Source organism: Macaca fascicularis, chromosome 12 (assembly GCF_037993035.2).
Source record: "Macaca fascicularis isolate 582-1 chromosome 12, T2T-MFA8v1.1".
Taxonomy (NCBI): Eukaryota; Metazoa; Chordata; class Mammalia; order Primates; family Cercopithecidae; genus Macaca; species Macaca fascicularis.
The window spans coordinates 73,005,689-73,033,045 of NC_088386.1; the positions used below are offsets into that span (position 1 = coordinate 73,005,689).

At 34.6% G+C, this 27,357-nt stretch overlaps 1 protein-coding gene across 4 annotated transcripts in view; it reads left to right on the plus strand.

The window, feature by feature from the left end:
• AGPS (alkylglycerone phosphate synthase) overlaps window positions 1-27,357 on the plus strand; it is a 160,267-nt gene that overhangs the window by 81,611 nt on the left and 51,299 nt on the right. For all 4 annotated transcript variants that reach the window (XR_012421267.1, XM_005573575.4, XM_045367311.2 and 1 more), the window contains 2 exons: window positions 14,556-14,683; window positions 25,567-25,618. Coding sequence is in view for 3 of the 4 variants with exons in the window: in XM_005573575.4 (XP_005573632.2) it covers window positions 14,556-14,683; window positions 25,567-25,618 (180 nt within the window). In the remaining variant the exon portion in view is untranslated. The remainder of the gene's footprint in view (window positions 1-14,555; window positions 14,684-25,566; window positions 25,619-27,357) is intronic.

Genomic DNA, 27,357 nt, shown 5'->3' on the forward strand with positions numbered 1-27,357 from the left:
ATTCCTTATATTCAGAGAAATAAGTTAAAAATAAGCAAGTATTTCTAGATTAACAGAGGAGCTCATTACTCACTTCAGAAGGTGGTCCAAGCTGCAGAAGATATATTTTGGTAACATTTAGCCATATTCATAAATTAAAAAGCAGGTACAATAAACTAAGATGTTAGGCTTAAATTCTAATCTGACAGTAACATCGAAGAGGGAAAAATATAATAAACTATGTTTCTTAGTGATGTAATACAGATCAGTTGTTTGGCTGATGACCAGTAGTATAGCTTAGATGTTCTTCATGGTAACCAATGACAGACCTTTGTCAAGATATCTCACCAGTTTACTCAGTTTATTCCTTTTCTGATCAGCATACTCTTCTATGAAAAAACAAAACTATATTTGTAATAAGAAAAATAATATTAAATTCATTTAAAATAACGTAGTTACTTTATATTATTCTGGGACTTCTTATACTAATGCATCATCTACAAATTAGAAGAAATAACTTTTTGCCATCGGAAGTCAAGTTGAATAACAAAAATAGGCATTAAAACTCATAATTGTTCATTACATTTTTTGATATTTACATAGTTGGAGTCAACTCTATAAATATAAATAATTTTTTTTCAAATAGCCACATTATACTTTTTTTTTTTTTCCCATCAGTCAGCCTTTTAAAAATTCTAGTTGCTAGATATTATGCTGGGACATTTGAGATAGATAATAACAGACAATTATATAACAGCATGACAAATTAAATGATCAAGTAAAATGCAGAAGAAATATAGACAAGATGAAGTTGATAGGTGCTTACAAAGGCTTCCCCAGAGAGGCCATACCTAAAGTGGTCTTTGAGGTTGATAAGAAGAAAATAATTCCAGGTCAAGTTGAGGGAAGACAGAAGAGGGGAGTTGCCCTTCAGAATGACCATCATATTGGTGGGCTTAGAAATAAGAAAGGGCCGTGTCTGCCTCATTACGAGGCTGCCGGTTTTTCAGTATGACTGGAATTTAAGGTTTAATTGTGGAGTAGAACAGTCTGTAGGTCTAGGGGCAGAATGGTAAGGACTACAGGGTAGCTGGAGAGATAATTTGGTCTTTTCATGCCTTTTAAAATGGTTTGAACTTTTATCTAAAAGACTGGGCTACCTCTGTAGGTAGTCACTAACTGTACGAATTTAAGGAAGGGACAAACTTATTATAATAAAGTAAGCAAAGAACTGTAAGATTGGGCTGGGCGTGGTGGCTCACACCTGTAATCCCAGCACTTTGTGAGGCTGAGGCGGGTGGATCACTTGAGGCCAGGAATTCAAGACCAGCCCGACCAACATGTTGAAATCCTGTCTCTACTAAAAATACAAAAATTAGCCGGGTGTGGTGGTGCATGCCTGTGATTCCAGCTACTCGGGAGGCGAAAGCACGAGAATGGCTTGAAGCAGGGAGGCAGAGATTACAGATTGCGGTGAGCCGAGATTGTGCCACTGCACTCCAGCCTGGGTGATGGAGTGAGACTTTGTCTCAAAAAAAAAAAGAAAGAAAGAAATAGAAATAGAAGAAGAGATATGGTTTATTTAAAATTTATGAGACTAAATTACTGTAGTTAAATGAGATTTTATTACAAAGTACATGCAACATAGCATACTGATATAAGAGCATGAACCATGAAGTCTATCAGATCTGGATTTCCATCCTGATTCTACTACTAATATTTCCATGTCTTTGTATAAGTTAGATAATTTTCAGTGCCCAATGTCCTCAGCCATAAAGTGGTAGCAATAAAATTGTTCATCTTCATAAATGTGTTATAAGGATTAAGTGAGATTATGCTGAACAATTTAGTGTAGTAAATACTATTGTGGCTGCCTATTATTTTGATATCAGTGATCTTCTGATCCCTAATCCCCATTTCAGTTTGTGAATATAGAGTTATTTTAATATAGGCCAGGAGACAGCATGATTGAAATAGTAAATTTGTATGAAATCATATTCTTAAATAAAATGTATTTTATCTGCTATTTTGACCTACCTGTATAATAACCTCCTGCCTTAAATGTGAATCATAAACTTTTTCTTGAGCTTTAAAAAATTTTCTTTTACTTCAGTTAAATCATTTGATGACAACCTTGAAAGTATTACTCTCCAAAAACCTATTTTCTCCACCCCACTAAGTTCTATATGTGATTAACCATATTAAGTTTAATGTGTTTGTCTTGTTTTGTTTTATGAATATTTCATAATGACTTTTTCGACAAGTAGCTTTCTCCTATTTTATATGCTATAACATGAGCAGTATAATGAAAAATATAATAAATATTCAAGCATTTGAAATGCTTTCCATTCGGTTTCTATATATGGTATTTACTATATATGGATTTGTCCTTCTATTTAAAAAAGTACATTTTTGCTTTTTAACCCATGACTCACAATTTTTTTAGTCTTTGTCTACAATTAAAGAGATTAAATACTCAATGTCAGTTCTTTTTTAAAGTTTCACTAGTTATTCTTTGCTTAAATGAGGATCATCCTTTGGTATGTTCCTCAGGAAAGGCACATCAGGAATATATATTCCCTGGTTTTCTGTGGCTATGATACTTGAAGGACAGCTTGAGTGGATATACCTTTTGGTCATTAATTTCTTTAAGTTTCTTGAAAATGCTGTTTCCACTGTTACTTCGATTTTATACACTATTTTAAAGAAATATGATACCTGTTTAATTTTCTTAGTAGACTAATTTTCTCTTTTTGCCTGGAGGCCTTGAGGATTTTTTTTCTTGATTGCTGAAGTCTAATACTTTTGCAACTTAGAGTTGATAGGCCTAGGTTATTTTGCTTCAGTACCCACTGGACCCTTTCTATTTGTAGATTCAGGTCTCCTTTTATTTCTGTAAAGTTTTTTTGGATTGTAGTGTTAAATATTAGGATTGTGTTGTTTTTTTCTTTTCATTGTTTCCGTTTTCATCCTCAGGGATATTCATTATACATATGTTTGACTTTCTTTGCTAGTTTTCCATTTCAGTCACTTTTTCTCTGACCCTTTTTCTCTGACTTCTTAATTTTCATTCTCTTGATTATTATTTTTTTTTTTTCAATGCCCTTTATTAAGTTTTAATTTGAATCTATTTTGTATTCTCCTTTGGGTAGTTTATAACATAGCCTTTACTTTTTATGTACCTTTTTTTGGTTCTGTTTCTTTCCTCAGTTTAGTCAGCTCTTGTTTCATTTCTTGTTGTTGGTTTTTGTTTGTTTGTATTTCTGATTCAAGGTATTTTTTCATACCCCTGATTGCTTGATTGACTATATTTAATTCGTGTTGTGTTACAGCTTTCTTCAGGATCATGGTTGGTTTTAGGGTCGAGACTTTTCACCAATAGTAATGTTTTTATTGGCATTTTCTGACTTTTGTAGTTGTTTTGTTTACAGATCTGGTCTGCCTTTTTCTAGTCCTATTGGTTACTTGGAAAGGGCTCCTATTTTGAGAGTGTTCTTTCCTGACACTTCTACCCTCTGCTATACTGTTTGTTTATAAATGGTGGCATTTTTAATGAAGGAAGAGTTGGCATATCTTGTTTCTCTTTCATTTCTATAGGGTCTTTAGTTTCTCTTTATTACTTTATTCTTTCTCTTTACTGGCTTGTCTGCAAGGAGTCCGCATGCTTTTGCATGTGCACACGTCTGCACATCTTGCTTCTCCAAGGCAGCCATTTCTGGTTCCTCCCATTTTCAAACTTCTTCCCGTAGCCAGGGCTGTGGACTACCAAGTCCTGTATAATATTTTGGCATTATTGTTGCACTTTTGTTTTCTGGGAGTAATTTTGGCTGTACTTCCTCCAGTTCCTCTGTTACTCTCTACTTTTTGTGTGTAGTCTTTTAATAAGACTCCTTTTATTTACTTTTCATCCTTATAAGCTTATAGCAGCTGGAAGACTACAGGTAATCTGTTGAAATTTTTTCTTTTTATCTCTACTTAGAGGTAATTTGAAAGTTGCAGTGTTTTTTGTTTCCTTGTATGCTGAAGATCTAGGTCCTGTGTAGCTTTGTTTTCCTTGTTGATTTTTATATTTTGGGGAGTTGAAGAAAATAGAGGGAGAGAAAAGATTCATAATCAAATGCCTGCTGTTCTTAATCCTTAAGTCCTGAGAATATATTTTCAAATTATGAGAGTTACTTCAAGCAAATACTTGCATTTTTTATCAAATGGCGTTTGAAGCCTTCAGTTTTCTTTGAGAACAAACATATTTGAAAATTATAAAACAGAAAATTCTTAAATTTATTGACACTATTTTTTTTTAAGCAGAATGGAAAGTGAATGACATACAAGCCTCTCTGATGTCACATTGCCATGGAGTTATTTGGAAACAATTATATAAAGTGAATATAAAATACTGGCATAACATACATATAATTAAGTAATAAATAATTTAGTTTTATATCGCTCTATTGAGATAATATTCCCAGAACAAAAGAATCAATAAATACATTAAAACTCCACAGAAATTGGCCTTTTGATGCAGTGAATTTGGAATATCCATTTGTGATTGGCTGAGTTTGAACATAAGTCAGAATGGAAGCTACCCCTGTCAAACTGCATTTGGGACCTGGATGGATTTTTATCTTACACTGGGACCATGCAGAATTCCTAGCTGGCTTGTTGCACAGACTCACCTCGATCATTTCATTAACCTTGCAATAATGCAGTGTCTCATTTTATACTACTAAGTTTTAAAAGTCTCATTTATAGATTTATGGTGAGTTTCACTTTTAGATTGCCTACAGCATATATATGAAGCAATATACAGAAATTTAAGTCATGATGCCTTCTTACTAGTACCTTAGAATTTTGATGTAGAGTGAGAAATTTTAAAGAAAGTTTGTTAATATAACAGTATGTACATTTAAGAATAAACTTTTTGAATAAGTAATAACTTGTACATTTATAAAATTTGGCTATGTAGAAACATAGGAAATTCAGAAGTTACTCAAGAATGTTATAGGGAAAAATTTGCCTCCTATCCCTGTCTTTCAGGCATCTTCCCTGTCCAGAGTCAACACTATTGCTACATATAACTGATGCAGGATTTTTGCTCCTTAGCTCAGCTAAAATCTTGTTGTATGACTAGGAAAAAATTAGCCATGCAGACACGTTGAAAGGTGAGGAGAGCGGAAGTTACTTAAAAAAAGCTCTCAGCAAAAAAAGGGGTTCCGCCAACGGGCTCCCACCTCACAGATCAAAACCAGGCCACCACATGCACAAGCTGAAGAGCCCAGGCTTCTTCCCCCTGCACAAGACACACATTCCTGGTGGCTGCACCCCACTCTCCCAGTGCACAGGTAGTCCCCCAGTCCACTGTGGGCATGCCCAGACAAGGCCTTGGGTAGGTTCCCTCATCTGCACAAAAGCATCTGATGTAAACACTTGTGGAGCAGATTAGAGATTCTCTGGGACCCTCTCTTATCTGCCTCCTGTATCTATCATAGCCATGTATGTATATAATTTTTAAAAATGAGAGTTTACTACTCTTTGCTCATTACATTTAGAGCCAGTTCATTCTTTTTGACAGCTGCATGATATTCCATTCATTGAACATGCCCTGATGTATTTAACCAAACTCCTGTTGGTTGGCATTTAAGTGGTGGTCAATTTTGTCTTTGGGTTATATTTAGATTATAATGCTGTGATTCAAAGAAATATTCTCAAATGTCTTCATTTCTTAGAATTTAGGAAATACTTCACCAAAAGCTTAGAACTTGGAGTTTGGTTTTGAATAGAAATGTTTTCCTGGTTAAAGTCAGAGTTTATATTCACCTTCTTTAATGAATTTCAATCTTTCATTCAAATCTGAGTTTTGAGTTTGATCAAGTGGTTATTAAAGTTTTCCATAGTCTGTGGGCAGATTAGAGCAAATAGAAGAGATGATTCATGCCTTTAGAAATTTCTGCCTGACAGATTTCCAATTTATTTGTAACAAGAACTAATTGTGAACATGAGATGTTAATTCCAAGATATCAGGAATTTCTAGAAGTGTTGAGAAGAGTGGAAAGAATGACCGATAATCTTAGTGACATTGTCAGTATAGTGGAAGGAAATTAGCAAATTAAAGTGATACTACTTGTCTTGGTGAGAAAGAATAGATATGGTAGATAATTCTGTGTTGCTGGATAAGACAGCATAGTATTAATAGGTAACCTGTCAACCCTTTGCCTCTTCTGACAGTTTTAGAAGTTCACCTCAAAAAGAAACTGTATCTTTTAGCTATCACCATTCCTCCCTCCAGCTCCCCAGCAATCCTACCCCAAGCCGTAAGCAACTACTGATCTTCTTTTGGTTTCTATAGATTTGCCTGTTCTGGAAGTTACACAGAAATGGAATTATATAATATGTAATCTTATGACTGGCTTCTTTCACTTACCACATTTTAAAGATTCAACAGTTCTAGCGTGTATTAGTACTTCATTCCTTTTTTTATAACTGAATAATATTCCACCGCATGCATATTCCACATTCTGTTACTCCATTCATTACTGAGATTGTTTCCACATTTTGGCTGTTATGAATTGTGCTGCATTAAATATTTGTGTACAAACTTTTGTGTGACATATTTTTATTTTGGGGGGTTTATAGCCTAGGAGTGGAGTTGCTGGCCATATAAGTCATAACCCTATGTTTCACCATTTGAAGAATAGCCAGACTGTTTTTTAGCATGGTTGCACCATTTTACAATCCCACAAGCAGTAAATGACCGTCCCATTTTCTCCACATCCTTGGCAACACTGACTTTTAACCTTTTTTAAATAGTAGCCATTACAGTAGGGATGAAGTGGGGTCTCCTTGTATTTTGATTTTTGTTTCTAGATGACTAATTATGGTGAGCATCTTTTCATGTGTTTATTGGCCATTTGTATATTTTGTCAGCAGAATGCTACTCAGATTCTTTGACCATTTTAAAATTATTTGTCTTTATTACATAATTATAAGAAGTCTGTGTTCTAGATATAAGTCTTTGTCAGATAAATGGTTTGCAAATATTTCCTCTCATCAGTTTCTTGATGGTGTCTTTTGAAGTGCAAAAACTTGAAATTTTGGCAAAGTCAAATTATCTATTTTTTCCTTTAGTTGCTTGTGTATTTGTTGTCATATCTGAGTATCCAATGCCCAATTCAAGGTCATGAAGATTTACCCCTATGGCTTCTTCTCAGAGTTTTATAATTTTAGTTCTTGTATTAGGTTTTTGATTCGAGTTAATTTTTGTATTTGGTGTGAGGTGTAAGGATCCAACTTCATTCTTTTGTGTGTAGATGTACATTTGTTCCATCATCATTTTAGAAAAGTCTGTTCTTTCCCCTTCTGAATGGCCATGGCACTTTTGGCAAAGTCAGCATGGTTATTTCTGGATTCTTCATTTTTTTCCCATTGATTGCTAAGTCTGTCCTTATGCCAGTACCATATTGACTTGATTACTTTTGAGTTTTAGCACATTTTAAAAGTCAGGAAGTCTGAGTCCTTCTTTGTTGTTCTTTTTTGATATTGTCTTGGCTGTTCTGGGTCTCTTGCAATTCCATATGAATTAGAGAATTAGCTTGTCAATTTCTACAGTGAAGTCAGCTTGGATTCTAATAGACTTTGCATTGAATCTGTAGGTCAGTTAGATCAATTTGGGGAGTAGTGCCATCTTAACAATGTTGAGTCTTCCAATCCATGAGTATGAGATATATTTTCAATTATTTCGATCTTTAACAATGTTTCACAGTTTTCAAGGTGTAAGTTGGGCACGTCTTTGTTTTATTCTTTTTGATGCTATTGTAAATGGAATTTTTTAAAATTTTCTTTTTGATTGTTCATTGCAAGTGTGTAGAAATACAGTTGATTCTTGTACCCTGCAACCTTGCTGAATTCCTTTTTTTAAGTTCTGTTAGTGGATTCATTAGCATTTTCTATATGCAAGATCACATCATCTGTAGAGATAGATTTACTTCTTTTCCAATCTGGATACTGCTTCTTTCTTTTGCCTGGGCTAGAACATCCCATATAACATTAAATAGAAGTGGCAAGAGCAGAAATCTTTGTCTTATTCCTGATCTTAGGGGGAAAGCATCCAGGCTATCCCCAGTAAGTATGATGTTAGATGTGGGTTTTTCATAGATGACCTTAATCAGTTTGAAGAAGTTCTCTTCTTTTTCTAGTCAATTGAGTGTTTTGATCATAACAGATGTTGGATTTATCAAATGCATTTTCTTTATTGAGTTGCTAATATCATTTTTGTTTTTTATTCTGCTGATATGTTTTATTACATTAATTGACTTTTGGATGTTAAACCATCCTTTCATTCCTGGGCTAAACTTGGTTATGGTATATAATTTTTTTTTTGTTTTTTTTTTAAGATGGAGTTTCACTCTTGTTGCTCAGGCTGGAGTGCAATGGCACAGTCTCGGCTCACCGCAACCTCCGCCTGCCGGGTTCAAGCAATTGTCCTGCCTCAGCCTCCTGAGTAGCTGGGATTACAGGCGTGAGCCACCATGCCTGGCTAATTTTGTATTTTTAGTGGAGATGGGGTTTCTCCAGGTTGGTCTCAAACTCCTGACCTGAGGTGATCCGCCTGCCTTGGCCTCCCAAAGTGCTGGGATTACAGGCATGAGCCGCTGCGCCTGGCCTAATTATTTTTATATATTGTTGGATTTGGTTAATAATATTTTGTTTAGTATTTTGTTTTTTTGCACCCATCTTTATAACAGATTGATCTGTCATTTTCTTTTCTTGTGATGTCTTTGGTGGTTTTGAGACACTGGCTTCATAGAAGGAGTTGGAAAGTGTTTCCTCCTCTTCTACTTTGTCAAAGAGTTTGTAAAGAATTGCTATTAATTCTTTACAACCAATTGTAAAGTGCTTGGTGATATTCAGTAGTGAATCTTCTGGGCTTGGACTTTTCTTTGTGAGGATTTTTTGGATTACTAGTTGGAATTAATAATTCAGATTGTCTTCTTGAGTCAGTTTCAGTAGTTTGTGTCTTTCTAGAAATTTTCCTATTTTGTCTTAAGTTATGTAATTTATTGCTATACAGTTGTTCATAGTGTTCCTTTATAATCCTTTTTATTTTTGTGAGATTACTAGTAATATCCCCTATTTTATTTCCAGTTCTAGTGATTTGTGTCCTTTCTCTTTTTTTCTCAGTCACGTTAGCTAAAGATTTGTTAATTTTATTGATCTTTTTGGAGAACTACCTTTTGGTTTCATTGATTTGCTATCCTTGATCTCATTAATTTCACCTCTAATCTCTAATAATTTCTTCTGTCTGCTTGCGTTAGATGTAGTTTGCTCTTCTTTTTCCAGTAGCTTAAGGTAGAAGATTAGGCTATTTGAGATTTTAAAAAATGTATACAGACATTTACCATCACAATTCTCTCTAGGTATTGCTTTATCTTATCTGATAAGTTTTGGTATATTGTATCTTCCTTTCCATTCTTCTCAAACTGTTTTCCAGTTTCCGTATTGATTTCTTCTTTGACTCGTTGATTGTTTAGTAGTGTATTGTTTAATTTTCACGTATTAGCTAGCTTTCCAATTTCTTTCATATTAGTTTCTTATTTCATTCCATGTGGCTTGAGAATGTACTTTGTATTATTTCAGTCTTGGGAAATTTGTTCAAGTTTATTTTATGACCTTGCTAGCATGTAGTTTATCCTGGAGAATGTTCTGTGAGCACTTGAAATAAATGTACATTCTTCTGTTGTTGGGTGGAGTGTTCTATACTGTTAGGTCTAATTGGTTTATAGTGTAAAAGTCCTCTATTGCCTTCTTGGTCTTGTGCCTAGTTGTTATGTCCATTATTGAAAATGGGGCATTGACGTCTCAAACTGTTATTGTTGAATTATCTATTTCTCCCTTCATTTCTGTCAGTTATTACTTCATATATTTCTGTGCCTTGTTATTAGGTGCATTCTGTTTATATTTGTTGTTTTGCCTTCCTTATGGCTTATCATTATAAAATGCCCCTCTTAATAGCTAGTAATATTTTGTTTCAGTCTGTTTTGTCTGATATTAGTATATAGTCACTCCAGCTTTCTTGTGGTTGCTGTTTGTATTATATATATTCTTTCTTTCGATCTAGTCATATCTCTGAATTTAAAGTGTAGATTCTGTAGATAGCAAATAGTTGGATCTTTTTAAAAAACAATCTCACTATCTCTGTCTGTTCTTCTGTTTAGTCCATTCACGTTTAATGTTGTTATTGGTATGGTTGAATTTATGTCTGCTTTATGTCTGCTTTTTTTTCCCCCCTCTGTAGGTCTCATGTCTTTTTGTTTCTGTAGTTTGTGATTATTGCTTTCTTTTGCCTTAAGTGAGTATTTTCTAATGTAGCATTTTAATTTCCTTAGTGATGTTTTTCTGTATACTTTTTTGAGTTACCTCCTTAGTAACCAGTGTTACAAACCAACAATACATTGCTAACGTTACTACTATATATAATTGGCTTTCAAAGAAGCTGAAAGAAGAAAGGAGAGCAAGTACAGGTTGAGCATCCAAACATGAAAATCCAAAATCCAAAATGCTCCAAAATTTGAGACTTTTTGAGCACTGACTTGACACTCAAAGGAAATGCTCCATGGAGCATTTTGGATTTTGGATTTTTGGATTTGGGATGCTCAGCTGGTAAGTAGAATGCATATATTCCAAAATTCAAAAAATCCCAAATTGAAAACACATCTGGTCCTAAACATTTCAGATAAGGGATACTCAACATTTCTAGACATAGAACTTTTTTTTATATTACCCATTTTGTTTATCCTTTGTGCTTCTCTTCATTTGTTCCTGGGGGTTTACATTACCATCTGTAATCGTATCCTTAGCCCAATAGAGCTTTACTTTCACTTGCTTCTTTTGTGCTAGTATTGGCACATATATCACATTTGTATATGTTATAGATCCAAAAATACATCATATATGTATTGTTTCATACCAGTGTTTTTTAAATCAGATGTGAGAAGAAATATGCATTAATACTATCTTTTGTAATTATGTAAAATAGAAGAAGACTCAAAAGGGCTCTTTTTTTGTATATGTTAATTTGAATTACTGTTTGGGGTCACCTGCTTTTAATTTGAAGAACTTCCTTTAGTATTTATCGTAAGCCTGTTTTCCAGCAATGAAGTCCTCTCAGCTTTTGTTTATCTGGGAATGTCTTTATTTTGTTTTCATTTTTGAAAGGTAACTGCTGGATGTTGACACATTTTTCCCCCTTTCAGCATTTTGAATATATTATCCCACCACTGTCTGACTTTCATTGTTTCTGCTGATAAGTCAGCTGTTAACTTTATGAGTTTTCTCTTGTAATTGATGAGTCATTTTTCTCTTGCTGTTTTCAAGATTTTTCTCTTGCCTTTGACTTTTAGCATTCCTGCTATGATGTGTCTGTCTATGGATATCTTTGTATTGCTCCTTTGAGCAATTTGTTGAGCTCCCTTGATGTATAGGTTATTGGTTTTTAATAAATTTAGGAAGTTTTCAGCCATTCTTTCTTTGAATAATTTTTTCTGCTCCTTTCTCTGCTTTTCTTCCACTACTCCCGTTACACATAAATTGCTGTGCTTAATGGTTTCCTGCATTTCTCTGAGGCACCATCCATTGTTCTCTCTGTTCTTCATATTGCGTAATCTCTATACATCTATCTTCAAGTTTGATATTCATTCTTTTGCCAGAGACCATCTGTTGTTAAGCCCTTCTAGTGAATTGTTCAATTATTTTGCTTTTCAACTCCAGAATTTCCATTTGATTCATCTTAATAGTTTATCTTCATTTATAATCTTTAATGATGTGACATTGTCATCAGAATAATCCAGAATAATCCAATCAAAATCAGACACTTTAGAAGGGATAGTTCTGGAGGTTAGTGTTTGGGATTTTTTGGAGGAGCACAAGAGGGGTCCTCCTGAGCATTGTCTCATAGGCAAACTAGATGGGCTGCATTTTAGGCTGTATCTCTAGTGAATCTACCTGTGTCTTCCCAGTTACCTTTTTACCACATCATTCACTGTTTTTGAGAATGTCCTTGTACTTGGACTTCACCATGCTCTGTTGCAAATAAAGTCATTTACGTTGGAAAGAGATTAGCAGCTATCTGTCTTATGACCTGTTTCTCTCCCCAGAGAGAATCTCTGAACCATGGCTCAGGAGTTAGGGGTGGGGACAATGGCATGTTTCTATCTGAGTAACACCTCTGCTTTAGGAGCTGAATGCTGGGAGAAAGTGGGGTAGGAAATTAGGTTATCTAGGTTTGCTTCTCCTGGCAAGAAACCAGCCCTTTATGAGCCAGGGCAAGGGCATTGGGACCCCAGTTTTAGTGTGCTACCCTCAAGGTAGAGCTTTTGTCCCACCAGTTGGGGCCTGGAGCTACAGGGGAGTACTACCTCCCAGCTGCACTCACCTGGAACTTAGCCTTGGGAAAAGGTAGCTGGGGTCAGGGTATTACATGGAATAGGATCAATTTTTTTTCTGAAATTAAGAAAGTCTTTACATAGATATTCAAGAGAAAGGAAAACGTGTGTCCACATAAAAACTAGTACATGTATGTTCATTGCAGCATTATTAATAGTAGCCAAAAAGTAGAACTCCATATGTTCATCAACTGATAAAGAGATAAACAAAATGAGTTATACTATACAGTGGAATAATATTTGGGAATTAAAAAGTAATGAAATATTAATACGTGCTATAGCATGGATGAACCTTGAAAACATTTGGTAAGTAAAATAAGCCACTCACAAGGCCAGATATTATGAGATTCCTTTTACGTGAAATGTCCAGAATAGGCAAGTCTATTGTGTAGATAGAAAATAGATTTGTGGTTGCCTATGGCTAGAGTGTGGGAGTGGAAATGGAGAGGGTTTGTTTAGTGGATATGGTTTCTTTTGGGGGATGATGAAAATGTTCTAAACTTAGATTGTAATGACAGTTGCACATGTCTGTGAATATACACAAAACATTGTATTTTGGGGCTGGGCGCAGTGGCTCACGCCTGTAATCCCAGCACTTTGGGAGGCCGAGGTGGGTAGATCACCTGAGGTCAGGAGTTCAAGACCAGCCTGACCAACATGGAGAAGCCCTGTCTCTACTAAAAATACAAAATTAGCCAGGTATGGTGGTGCATGTCTGTAATCCCAGCTACTCGGGAGGCTGAGGCAGGAGAATTTACTTGAACCAGGGAGGCGGAGGTTGTGGTGAGCCGAGATCATGCCATTGCACTCTAGCCTGGGCAACAAGAGCGAAACTCCATCTCAAAAATTCAAAAAAATAAAAAAATAAATGTATTTTGCACTTTAAATGGTTGAATTTTGTCTGTAAATTATGTCTCAGTAAAGATGCTAAAACAAAAGAGAACGTTTAGTCACTTTTGTTCTCTTTTAAATTTTGTAAGGTATATCTATTTTGTATTAAAATATTTATGAAGCCAAACTTGCAAAGCTTTTATGATCATACAAGTCATAATTATTTTATAACCTCAGTAGGAAATCATGTTTATATAGTGGTGAATATGTTGTGATCTAATGTAGTTTGCTTTTCATAGACTTGTCTTAGTTTTTAATCCTGTGTTATATATTGACAAGTTGTTTCAATTATATTGTAAACTTATTGGAAGCTTTGGTTTTTGCAAAACTTTAAAATTTCTTGTGTTATGAAGATCTGCAGTTTCAAAGAGTTCTCCCCTTCTTTATTCTTTTTTTAAAATGATGCTCAGAAAATTTACTAATAGCGTTATTAATTTCTAACATTTGTACATCAGAAACCATTCATTTGAAAAGCTTGGCTTTGTGAATATAATAGTTTAACTTATTTTTTCCTCTCTAATTAGTCCTTACCCTTATGAAAAAGAAAAGAGCATTTTTAAAAAATCTTTTTTTACTTTTGTTTTTTCATTTTTTAATTTGTGTGTATGTTTATGTATTTTTCTTTTTAAAGAGCATTTCTTTTATTGGTGGTCATCTTATGTTAGACGTTTATAATAACTACTTTGTCTCCATCTGGTGTTTTTTGTTTCTTAAAAGGGCATCTCAGTAATGCCTTTATCTTTTCTTTGTGTTAATTCTTAGGGAAAAAAGCGAGATAATATTTCCTCAGATTTCTTGTATTATCTTAGATTCTCATTGAAGGTTAGGGTTTTTTCCCCCAATAAATTGTTTTTAAGACTAAAAATAAGCACAAATATCAAAATACACTTTAGTCTGAATACATATAAGACATAAGAATCCATTGTTTTTTGATTTTTTTTTATTTTAGTAAGTTGTAATACTTTAACAACCATTTAAAAGTAACCTTCTTGAAGAAACTTTACTTTAAAATGTTGCAAAATATTTGTACATAACTAAGTAAAGCATATTCCTCAAGCTTTTTTGGGAAATTATAAAATTTGCTTAATTTTATAATTTTTTCTAGAATGACTAGAGTAGCCATTATTCCCCAGGTAGATGTCATAAATTTAAATATGCATAATAAATTGAATTAATAGATTAAATAGATTTAAATATGATTTAGGAAATTGTCATGTGATGTACTGGATTATTCCCCCTTCTTTTTTTCAGGAACTCTTGGTGTAATAACAGAAGCTACAATAAAAATCAGACCAGTCCCTGAATACCAAAAGTATGGCTCGGTAGCTTTCCCTAATTTTGAACAAGGAGTAGCCTGTTTAAGAGAAATTGCAAAACAGGTAAAATAAAAAATATATGTATATACATATATATGTTTATGTATTTACATTTTTCAAATTCTACTACATAGTTGATTGTGATATGTTACAACTAATCTTCATATTTAGTTGTATTATTTTTGTGGTTTTTACCCAGTTCTATATGAAAAGGTAGTGTTGTATAGTCATCCCTTTAAGTGCAGTTACTATTTCTATCAAACCTATGTCTTGGTCTAGATGGCTATATGATTGTAAGCCAAGGTAAGATACGTACTTTGATAGCTTCAGATAACTTTGCCTTTTATTGACTATTATGTACCTTAAGTTATTTTTGGGTAAGATATTTTATGATTAATTGAAGTGATATTTAATTTAAATTGAGACATTTATTGAAATTAAAAGTAATGGCTAAATATCAAAGACCCCAAAATTTAAATATAGATAATTCAACTTCATCAATTCATAGAATGTGCTGCTATTAGGCTATACTTTGTTTTATAATATTATCTAGGCTATAGCTTAAATTAAGGAATATAGTATGTATAATATGCTAAAAATAATTTTTATTTTCTCCTCTCAAAAAATATATTATTTAAGACTAGATAATGCTAAGTAATTTTATTTATGTATTTAGTTATGTCAGTATGGAAATTTCTACATCTCTGTAGGCATTTGGTTTATTGTTCACAACTATTTATGAATAATTCTTAATTCAACTTTTCCCATTGGAGAAGAAGTGATGTACTCTAGCCTCTCTCTTTTTTTTTTTCTTTCTTCAAACTCCTGGAATTTTACTACTTCCTATCAGTTATACCAAAGTAGAATCTTGAGGACAAGAGAGTTTTTGATGTGACCCATATAGGTCAGCTTCCTGATATCCAGAGCAGTGTGGAGGAAGAATCTGTTGAGGCAAAGGAGTAATATCGAGCAAGTAGTCTATGTTTATCTTGGAATTTCTAAGGTACAGAAAAGGAAAATGATGAAGAGTCTCTCATTTTTCTGTCATCTCAAGACAACCACTATTAATACTTTAAAGAACTTTAAAATGAGAAAAAATATATACATTATTTACCCACATATATATCATTCCCAGTGCTGTTTATTCCATACACTCATAAAGTTTTACTTTCTGAGACACTCATTCTGTCTGGCAGTTTCCCACTTTCATGAAGTCCAGCTATATGGCTACCTAATTCACCAGTTGATGGGATAATTTTTGTAATTTTCAAGTACCTTCACTTACTTGTCAGTTAGATTGCTAGACTTAGTATAGGTCCTTTGATCTTGATTGCTAGACTACTCCTGGGTAGGGAGAGGATTCAAAAGGATGTATGGTCCTGGAATAAGCATTCTTGGACTTGTGGCAAGTTACTTTGGTAGTGGTAAGGCAGAAGTGATTCGTAACAGTTGAAATCCTTAACATTAGAGGCCCTAATTCACTAGAACTTTGGGGATATGATATTATGGTTAGGGAGCTAGAGTATACAGTATTAACACCATGTTTGCTAAAATGACAAGATGGCAATAATATTTAAAACATTAAAGGATTATTAAGTAGAGGAGGATTGGAGGTAAGTTTTTGGAGTGAATAGTATTTGTTATACTAAAGTAACATCAAAGCACTGAGTGGTGACATTCCAGTGTGTTCTGGTACTTGTTTTAAAAATCCTCCATCATTCAAAGGCAGAGGAAAGAAGTTTCAAATTAAGATACCCCAGATATTAAGAAGTAAAAGAACTTGCAGAGCCTTATGGTTTTGCCTATGAATTAATACACAGAAGAACGGGAAGCTAGGGTGTTTTTTTTTTGTTTGTTTGTTTGTTTGTTTTTTTTAATGACCAGAAGTTCACTAATTGAAAAATAAAACAAAGATGTTTCTATATATGTTTTCATTAATTTCAGATTGTTCTTAATGAGCAGCTTTTAAAATTTCAAGTGTTTTCCCTTTGTATTATAATTTATCGTTGTGTAATGATTTTGGATTACAGTCATTGGGTGAACATCCTAAGAATTTTTCAGAATGAATAAAAGGACAAGTTTTACTGATTTGTGTAAGGATGAAGGAAAATTCCATCCCCTGCTTGTCTTAAATACTTTTATTTTCCTTCTATCTTTGTTGAGCTTCACTATTCCCCCCCACAAAAGTGTGTTTTTTTGTTTATTTTTTAAGATGGAGTCCCACTCTGTCGCCCAGGTTGGAGTGCAATGGTGCGATCTCGGCACACTGAAACCTCTGACTCCCGGATTCAAGCAATTCTCTTGCCTCAGCCTCTTGAGTAGCTGGGATTACAGGTGACCATCACCATGCCCGGCAAATTTTTTTGTATTTTTAGTAGAGATAGGATTTCGCCATGTTGACCAGGCTGGTCTCGAACTCCTGACCTCAGGTGATCCGCCTGCCCCAGCCTCCCAAATTGCTGGGATTACAGTCATGAGCCACCGCACCCAGCCACAAAAAGCATTATTAAAGAATTGTAGTTCATATCATTTCTTGTTCAAGTCTTGAATGACATAATTCTAATTCACCATTATTACCTCTAATTTTATGAAAAAAAATATGAATGCCAAATTAGATTTTTCCTTTTTGAGACAGGGTCTCACTTTGTCGTTCAGGCTGGAGTCAGTGGCATGATCGTAGCTCAACGCAACCTCTCGATCTCCTGGACTCAGGTGATCCTACCACCTCAGCTTCCTGAATAGCTGGGACCATAGGCACACGCCATGATACCTGTCTAATGTTTTTTTTTTTAAACTTTCATAGGGATGGGATCTCCCTGTGTTTCCCAAGCTGGTCTCAAACTCCTGGACTCAAGCGATCCTCCAGTTTAGGCTTCCCAAAGTGTAGAGATTGCAGGCATGAGCCACCATGTCCAACCCCAAATTAGATTTTTTAAAAATTACAGAAGTTATAAAAGTATTTGGGATTTGTATTTATTTTCAACAAAAGATCTCAGAGAGGTCATGTTCAGTCTGTATTGACCAACTCTGCCTCTTCAATAATATCTCCCCTCTATAGAGCACAGATTTAGTAGACTTATAAATCTTTTGATTAGAAGTATGCATATTTTATGTTTTCTTGATGCTCCATCTACTTTTCCACACTGCAAATACTTACATGTAAATCTATCTTAAATTTCATTAGTAAGAAGTGATGTAAAAATGTATCAAAATACTAACTTTATAATTTCATTACAATGGAAATGTTGATTTCCAACATCAATAGTTGGTTTAATCTGATACAGTTTTTATAACAATTCGATATGCCCCTGATAGAAAGTGACACAGAAGACCTACTTGTGCTATTATTGAAAAGCAAGTATGGAATTTTCCTTCATCCTTGCACAAATCAGTGAAACTTGTCCTTTTACTCATTTTAAACAATTCTTAGGAGGTTCACGCAATGACTATAATCTGAATTCACTACAAAACACTATAGTGAGCCAGGCACGGTGGCTCACATCTGTAATCCCAGCACTTTGAGAGGCTGAGGCAGGCAGATCACTTGAGCCCAGGAGTTTGAGACCAGTCTGGGCAACATGGCGAAACCCTGTCTCTACAAAAAATACAAAACTTAGCTGGGCATGGTGGCATGTGCCTGTAGTCCTAGCTACTTGGGAGGCTGAAGTGAGAGGATCCATTGAGCCCAGGAGGTCTAGGCTGCTGTGAGTCATGATCGTGCCACTGTACTTCAACCTGGGCAACAGAGCAAGACCCTGTCTCAAAAAACAACAACAAAAAAAACTGTATTAGCTATGTATCTTGTAACAAAATAAAGATAATGATTGATAGTGCTACTATGTGGTTAAAAAAACAGGTCATAAAGTTCCTTTCTAGTCTATAGTTATGACAATTTGGTTCTATGTACTTAGTAATTGACAATTTTTAGAGATATAAATATTATGGATTAGGAAGTTTGTCTTACTTGAAACTGATTTTAAAAGTCTAGATAGATAACATTTTTTTCTCAAGCATTGCTCTTAAGAATGGAGCAATTACTAAGAGTAATTACTGGGATTTGGACATCTAACAATTTTGAGAACTTACATATTTTCCTTCTATTATAATGCACGTATAGAGAGGCATTAATGTTTATCTTACCTGGAAATGGATAAAAGGTTTTATAATGGTTTAGGGAAAGTTATATATTAGTTTATAGAACATACAAGTCTCATATGTCAAGAGTGGTACAGTATTTGCTGCTTTCCTTTGTAATAGTGTTTTCAGACAGAAAAATTGAAAAAAATCAGGTTTTGGCACTAGTCATTGTTCAATTTGGGATTTGGAATTTCAGTTGATAGCAGGGGAATTAAGATCCATTAAAGTAGATGGTACATGGTTTATGATTGTGCCAAATTCTTGATTGAATAATGAGTTGGTTGCTTGTAATTCTTCACTGTCATTTTATAGCACTTCCATCTTTGCAATATTTTCAGATTCAAGTTGCTTTTGAAATGGGAAACTGTATTTTGGATGAATATCTTTTGAGAAAGAACATACATTTTGCTATTGTTCACAAATAGCAAAGTGGGCTATATGTATATTTTTATTATTATTCTTACTGAAGGAAATAAATTAAGCAACCTTATACTGGCAGCAGAAGGATTCTAAGGTCTCTTATCCGATCTTTGTCCATGTGAGGAGGTATCCTGTTTTAATACTTCACTGCCTCATGAAAAGCTAGAAAGGAGGATTTAGTGGAAGATTAATGTGATTCTTTCTCATAAGTGGCAGTCCAGTATAATCTCCTACTTTATTCAGTAGATGGGTAAGTGATTTTTAAGACTTTCTCAGAAAATACATTTCCTACTGTAACCTCTCAAGAGGAGGGAAATAATGTTTTTTAATCAGCATATCAGTGTTAGATATAACGTTTTATTATTCTCTAAAAGAGATAAATAAAATTGTTAGTTTGGAAATAATGTCTTTATAAGATTAAAAGGAAAACTGAGTGTTAAAACAAGCTCAGAAGCAATTTCTGAAATTTGGGGTTTTTTGTTTGTTTTCAATAAAAACTTAGTAGTTGTGCCCTATGGTATTTTGAGAGAAACATTTGTTCTAACGAGAGGAAAAACTGTATTTGGTATTGATTAGTACTCGTTCCTCTCAAAACTCTTCTCAGTAAAACCTAGTTTCTTCGAACTAGGTTTTCAGAATTACAGATGAAAAGGCAGCTTTTCTTCCCACTACCTTTTGACAGAGGGTAACTTTTCCTTCCTTCTATCACTTTTATTTTAAACAATTTTAAACTGATAAAGGTTTGGGGTTTTTTGTTTGTTTGTTTTAGTGATTTTAGATTATAATTTGGGAAGACAAATTTTATGAATTGTTCTGTTTTAAAATTAATTTATCTTGGAGGAGTTCAAATAAATTGGAAGGAGTCAGGGTTAGCACTTACCTTATAAAACACTTAAAATTTCTTTTTATTCAACAGTAATTCTTGGGAGTATTTATTACATAGAGAAACTGAAATTATTTTAAATCATGTTTTTGTGTCATGCTTTTCTTTCTCTGAAGCAGAGAGAATAACCCTAGTCAAATGTTTGGTTAATTGGATCATTTACTGTTTGATCAAGCAAAATTAAGACAGTTATGAGACATGTTCTCTATGAGAAGCTACTCAGAACAAGTTATTATACCTTTACTAAACTGAAAAACTATGAAGTTATAATTAGGAGACTGGCTTTTTGGTCTTTTCCTTAATATAAGTGGAGGACAATATTCACTCCCTATTATGTATTATTTTCTTCTTTAAAACCAAGCAACAATTGACTTGTCAAAATAAAAACTTCTTATTGTTTATCATACGGACTCCTAGCTGTAAGTCAGTATGTCATCTCTAAGATGACCAATGAGTAATAACTGTAGCCTTAAATAGTTTATCATTTCATCTGTGATACCAACTCTGACTTATTAGTTAGAAGAAGAACTTGTCTACATTTTAAGTTTTTATATCCAGAAATTCACATTTAACAGATTACCTTTTTTTTACATAGCCTTTTTTGAACTTTTTTTTTTTTTGAGACGAAGTCTCGCTCTGTTGCCCAGGCTGGAGTGCAGTGGCGCGATCTCGGCTCACTGCAAGCTTTGCCTCCCGGGTTCACACCATTCTCCTGCCCCAGCCTCCCAAGTAGCTGGGACTACAGGCGCCCGCCACCATGCCTGGCTAATTTTGTTTTTGTATTTTTAGTAGAGACAGGGTTTCACCGTGTTAGCCAGGATGGTCTCAAACTCCTGACCTTGTGATCCACCTTCCTCAGCCTCCCAAAGTGCTGGGATTTGAACTTTTAAATTAATCAATTTTGTTGTGTGCCTTTTATTTGAGGTAGTATGCTCTTAGCTTGATAACCAACATAATGCAATGGATAGTATGTAGTTAGATGTGGTTCCTGACTTCTAGTAATTACTGAGGATATTGCATATTATGATAATTTTTCGTGACCAAATTTTTGTATAGCACGTGGAGTTTAGTATTGAAGCATTTGCTTCTGATGCAACATGAGATTGATAGACTATTTCCAATGTAGTCTCTAGGCTCAAGAATTTGGGCTGTTCCAGAGTCTACACAGGATGTTGGATTGACCCTTTGAGGAAACAAATGTTTTCACTCAAGTATAATTCATTCCTTAGCCATGGAGCAGAGTTATACAGCTGCCATTCAGTGCTTATACTTTTATAGTTTATCCTTATGACATTACATTAGCAGAAACCCCTCAGACATGTGAAATATATGCTAATATTGAATTTATTGTGCTGGTAACTAGTCTTTTAAGAGGTACCTTCTCAAATATGTCTCATCTGAATTGCAAGTTCCGATTTTTCCTGTGACAAGTAAGAGCTATGACTTAGTTTTAGAAAAACCAGTTTTGCAGAAATATGTTGATGTGTTTCTTAGAGGAATTTTTTTTTTTAGATGGAGTCTCGCTCTGTTGCCCAGGCTGGAGTGCAGTGGCATGATCTTGGCTCACTGCAAGCTCCGCCTCCCTGGTTCATGCCATTCACCTGCCTCAGCCTCCCGAGTAGCTGGGACTACAGGTGCCTGCCACCACGCCTGGCTAATGTTTTGTATTTTTTAGTAGAGACGGGGTTTCACCATGTTAGCCAGGATGGTCTCGATATCCTGACCTCGTGATCCGCCTGCCTTGGCCTCCCAAAGTGCTGGGATTTACAGGCGTGAGCCACTGCACCTGGCAGAGGAAATATTTTTAAATAAAATGATAGGATTGAGAAATATGTTGCTTTTTAAGTTAGTGCAGAGAGTACTAAGTAAGACTAATTAGAGTAGTTAGTTTTTACTTTTCAGATTATGCAATCAAGTAAATTCCTGGTTGTAGCATCCCTAAAGGGAAGAAATTGCCAGCAATTTGACGAAGTCAGTCTTGTATCCATGTTGTGAGGTCATTGTGGTTATTTATTTCATTATTCAAGTAAAAAATTATATTGATATTTCTGTATTAGTCCATATCAGGTTTCATGTAGTTTCAGACTATTAAGTATAAAATATACTTAGTTACAAGTTTGATGATTTGAGAGATTCTAGTAAGGGTACATTTATCATAGCAGGAAAGAAATCAATTATTTCATTAACTCAGTTTTAGTAAGCAATTTCTGTTTGAGTGTTCTTGAATTCCCTGAGCTTACCATTAACCCATCATTAAAATTTGTAAAAATATTCCCTCTCAGGTTAGTTTTGATCACTTACCAGCAGGGGTCACTTTAACTCAAGGACCTCTTTTCCTCCTTTACAAAATCTGTGGAACACTCTCAGCCCGGCATTAGTGAATAACATGAGAGTGAATTTAGAGCTCAAATTCTCAGAACTTGGGCTGTCTCTAACTTTTAAAGGCAATCTTTTGAGGTTTTTTTAAACCTACCAAAAAGCAGTGGAAACATAACCTAATCTTAACTGTACGAATAGTAACTCAGATTGAATGTTGTTTTTTTGAGAATAGTAACATTATTTTCATCTTTTGATTATAGAACCTTCCATTTAATTAACTGTAGTGGTAACTTTTAATTATTTCGAATTATAAGAAACATATTCAGCTTTGTATATTTAGAATGATGTACAATGATTTACAAATATCAATTGCCAGGAGATCATAAGCCAACCTAGATGCTATTTTTGAGTGCTTTACCTATATAAGCATTTAGTTATGACAATAACTGAAAAACTGACTTTTTAAAAGTCTGGTACTATTGAAGTATGAGACTTTAAAACTGTTGGTTTGAACTGGATAATTTCAAAAAAGTTCATGTTGAAAAACTAATATCTAAAAATTTTAAAAAACTTTCTTTAGCTTATTAGTTCTTTTTTGATAGTGTTTGTCTGTTACCATCTACTATGTCTCCTTGATACAAATAGGAATACTAGATAGCTGGCTTATGTGACTCGACTATGAAGTTAAAATCACACGTAATATAATTGAATATTAGTTGCTATATGATAAAGCAGTTGCTCTGGAGCTTTCTTGCTTTTTCCAGCTTTTTAATTTGAAAATTTTAAGCATGTAGAAAATTTGAAAGACTGGTACAGTGATTACCTGTCTATCCACTTCATATATTCAACAGTAATTAACTTTCTGCTCTTTTTAACGTGTATGTGTATATGTTTTTTGGACCATTTGAAATTAAGTTACAGACTTTTTTTTTTTTTTGGAAACAGAGTTTCGCTCTTGTTGCTCAGGCTGGAATGCAATGGCGCTATTTCGGCTCACTGCAACCTCTGCCTCCCAGGTTCAAGTGATTCTCCTGCCTCAGCCTCCCAAGTAGCTGGGATTACAGTCATGCACCACCACGCACGGCTAATACTATATTTTTAGTAGAGATGGGGTTTCACCATGTTGGTCAGGCTGGTCTCGAACTCCTGACCTCTGGTGATCTACCGCCTCAGCCTCCCAAAATGCTGGGATTATAGGTGTGAGCCACCACACCCAGCCTGGGTTGCAGACTTTATGACACTTAATGTAAATGCTTCAGCACCATCTCCTAAAGACAGAAGAATAGTGTTCTTCTTTATAACTACAATACCATTATCATGTCTAAGAAAATCAGTAGTTTTTTTTTTTTTTGAGACAGAGTCTCGCTCTGTCACCCAGCAGGCTGGAGTGCAGTGGTTCACTGCAACCTCTGCCTCCTGGGTTCAAGCAATTCCCCTGCCTCAGCCTCCTGAGTAGCTGGGACTACAGATTTGTGCCACCACATCTGACTAATTTTTTTTTTCTTTTTTTTTTTTTTTGGTAGAGATGGAGTTTCACCATGTTGGCCAGGCTGGTCTTGAACTCCTGACCTCGGGCAGTCTGCCTCCCTTGGCCTCCCAAAGTGTTGGGATTACAGGTGTAAGCCACCATGCCTGGCCAATCAGCAGTAATTTGTTAATGTCATCTAATATTCATTCTATAAGATTATTCCAGTTATCTCCAAGATATGTTTTATGGATAGTGTTTGCAAACCAAGATTTAATCAAGACCTGCATATTTTAATTGTTTTAAAGATTAAATACCCATAGAAATTTACTATACTAAATGTAGTATACTTTCCTTTCCCTCCTTTTTTTTTGTGTGTTTTTGTTTTTGTTTTTGAGACAAGGTCTCGCAATCTTGGCTCCCTGCAAACTCTGCTTCCCAGGTTCAAGTGATTCTTGTGCTTCAGCCTCCCAATTAGCTGGGCTTATAGGTGTATACCGTCATGCCCAGTTAACTTTTGTATTTTTAGTAGAGACAAGATTTCGCCATGTTGGCCAGGCTGGTCTTGAACTTCTGTCCTAAAGTGATTTGCCCACCTTAGCCTCACAAAGTGCTGGGATTGCAAGTGTGAGCCACTGCGCCCATCCCCTCCCATTTTCTGATATATGTGTACTTGCATGAATTGTTTTCATTAATAATATTTGCCATTGATAAAGGTGGAGTAGAATGTGGTTGATAGCAGGAGATGGAATTTACAAGTTGGTAAGAACTTAAAATGTTTTTGTTATGAATGACAGAGTGGCTATTACTCTCTCATATTTTACTTATGTGCTTAAGCCAAAATATATAAATATGTATGTTATATGTATATTCTACTTATGAAGAAAAGAAATCTGGTCTAATCAGGCTTTGTGTATTTTATTAGAAGTCAATGTGCCCATTTTATTAAAAACATTTCAGATTTGTAAATGTGAAGAAAACTGATTTTTCCTTTAGTATTTTTGGAAACTGGTAACATTTTTAGAAGTATCAACCCAACTACAAAGATACCCTTATGCCAAGATTTGAAATTACTCGGGTTTTACATTTAACATTTTTAAACTATTATACATTTAATAAGACTAAAAATAGAAAATAAGATAGTTTTAATGTAATTTTTGTTTGGAATATGACTTTAAAGCTGTGTGTGTGTGTGCATGCACACACGTGTGCATGTGTGTGTGTTTTAAGTGATTTTTGGAGGCTGTGTGGTTTACTGAAATAATGCTCATCTAAAAGTCACAATGTCTTCATCTTCTGCCTTTACAGTGGATAAGATACAGTATAGTTTATAAGATGGCGTAATACTTGAGGCACTGGATTTTAGTTATAGAAACATCTTTCTTCTAAAATAATCCGCTTTGGGGTCTGTTATTTCTTTTAGGATATTGTCATATGTCTTTGCCAGACATTAGGCAGCTTTTTCTGCTGATAAATTTAAAATCTGGTAACTTATGTTTGTATTTATCTGTATCTGCAGATTTCTTCTCTCCAAATATTTTATAGAAGTCATTGATATTTGTCTTCATAAAAATATATGAAAAGTTAACTTTTTTTCCTCTGTAAATCCTTAGAAACTAAATTCTTGATCTCTTAAATATAGAAAGATAATATTCATATTCTACCTGTCTAGCTTTTTACTGTATTAAATTTGTATCACCTTTTTTTTTCTTTTTAAAACAGAGATGTGCTCCGGCATCTATTCGCCTCATGGACAACAAGCAGTTTCAGTTTGGTAAGTAAGGAGTGATAATTTTAAAATGTCATTTAGCCACAGAAATTTATGAAATATCAGTAGAAAGAGTATGGAGTGCCTAGGTAGAAAGAAGGTCAGTCTTGCCTTTCAGGAAGGTGTCAGTCTAATGAAGATAGACAATTACATAAATGAGTGAGGGCAGCAGTGTTGGAGGTCCTGTGAAAGAAGACTGCACTGGATACCATGGGCTGCAAATGAAGGAATTGATTCTTCTTGATTTTGCTTGAGGTTAAAGAGTCAGAAAAGGCTTGTATAAGAGAGATGCTTGAGCTAAATCTTCAAAGGTGAATACAAGTTTGCCTAGATGTCTCTTCTTCTCTACCAGACTTCTTCACTTGGCAGCAAAAATGTGAAGGTGTGAAATTCAATAATGTGTGTTAACGACTTCAAATCGTTCTATGTGGTTCAAATAGAGGGTAGGGTTAGGGTTGTTGTATGAGATAAAGTTGGATAGGTAGACTAGGGCTTTGCAGGATAGACTTGGATTTTGTCTTGTCAGCAGTGGGATTTCTTTGAAGAATAAAATCAATCAACTTTACGGCTTAGCTCATTCTGGTAGCACTGTGCAGGTTAGATTAGAAGGGTACATGCATGGAGGAGAGACACTAGGAGATGAAACAGTTCAAGAAGCAAAGTTTGAGGACTTTGAGCGTGGCAGCAGCAATGGAGGTAGAGAACAGATGACAGATTTTCAGAAAATCAGTTTGCTAACTGGATGTGGAAGGCTAAATAAGAGGAGGAATTGAAGACAACACCTAGACTGATTGGACTGATTGGGTAGATTAAATAACATAGAAGAATGGGTGGTGGTCTTGGGAAAAAGATATTATAATGGGTTGTAGTTATATTGTGAAGTTTACTTTGGGATTTAAGTTTATAGAATTTAAATATCCTCAAAACAATTCCTAAAATCATGGGAGTGATCGCTCAGTAATAAATACTAAAGGCAAAGATAGGCAGGCTTTTGTCATGTCTAAAAGTAAGCTGAGATTTTAATTTGGGGAAGCATGGTTATAGTTATATAGAAACTTAACTAAAGTCAGGTTCATAACATACCAAGAGTTTTAAAATTACATTCTTCTAAGTTAGTCATAATTGTTTATTCCTTTAAGTAAATTACTTTCAAAATACTATACTACTGACAAAAGTTTAAGATAAATATGTTCTATAAGTAATGAAATACTTAAATCAAGTGAAAAACCACTTGTGTGTTTTGGCCTGCATTTAGAGATCTTAAAGAGAGCCATGCATCTAATTAATAAGACTGTGTTATTCATTTATATGTTATTGTTGTTGTAAACAATATTAGACATAGGCACCTTTGTAAAATTAGTTATGATTTGGCCATACTTATTTATAATTGAAATCCATAACAATTTAAAGTGAAGGTTTAAAGAAAGTCTCCCTGTCATCCCTCTTCCATGTTCTCATTACTATACCTGAAAACATACTTACTTGCTCCCCTCTAGCTTGCTCTCGTCTGTGGTATTATAGGTTCTACCTTCTCTAGTCTTCACTGTGTCTCCCCTCCCTCTGCCCTTTACTTAGCCACCAAAGCGATCCTTTTGAAATACAGATCTGATCATGCTTTTTGGCTGTCTGTATAACCTTTTTTACTTTTACTTAATTGAAGCCTTTACATTAATGTATCCTCCCATGGCTTCTTGATCAAGCAACAGAGGAAATAATGCTTAGCACAGCAAAGGGTGTCCAGACCT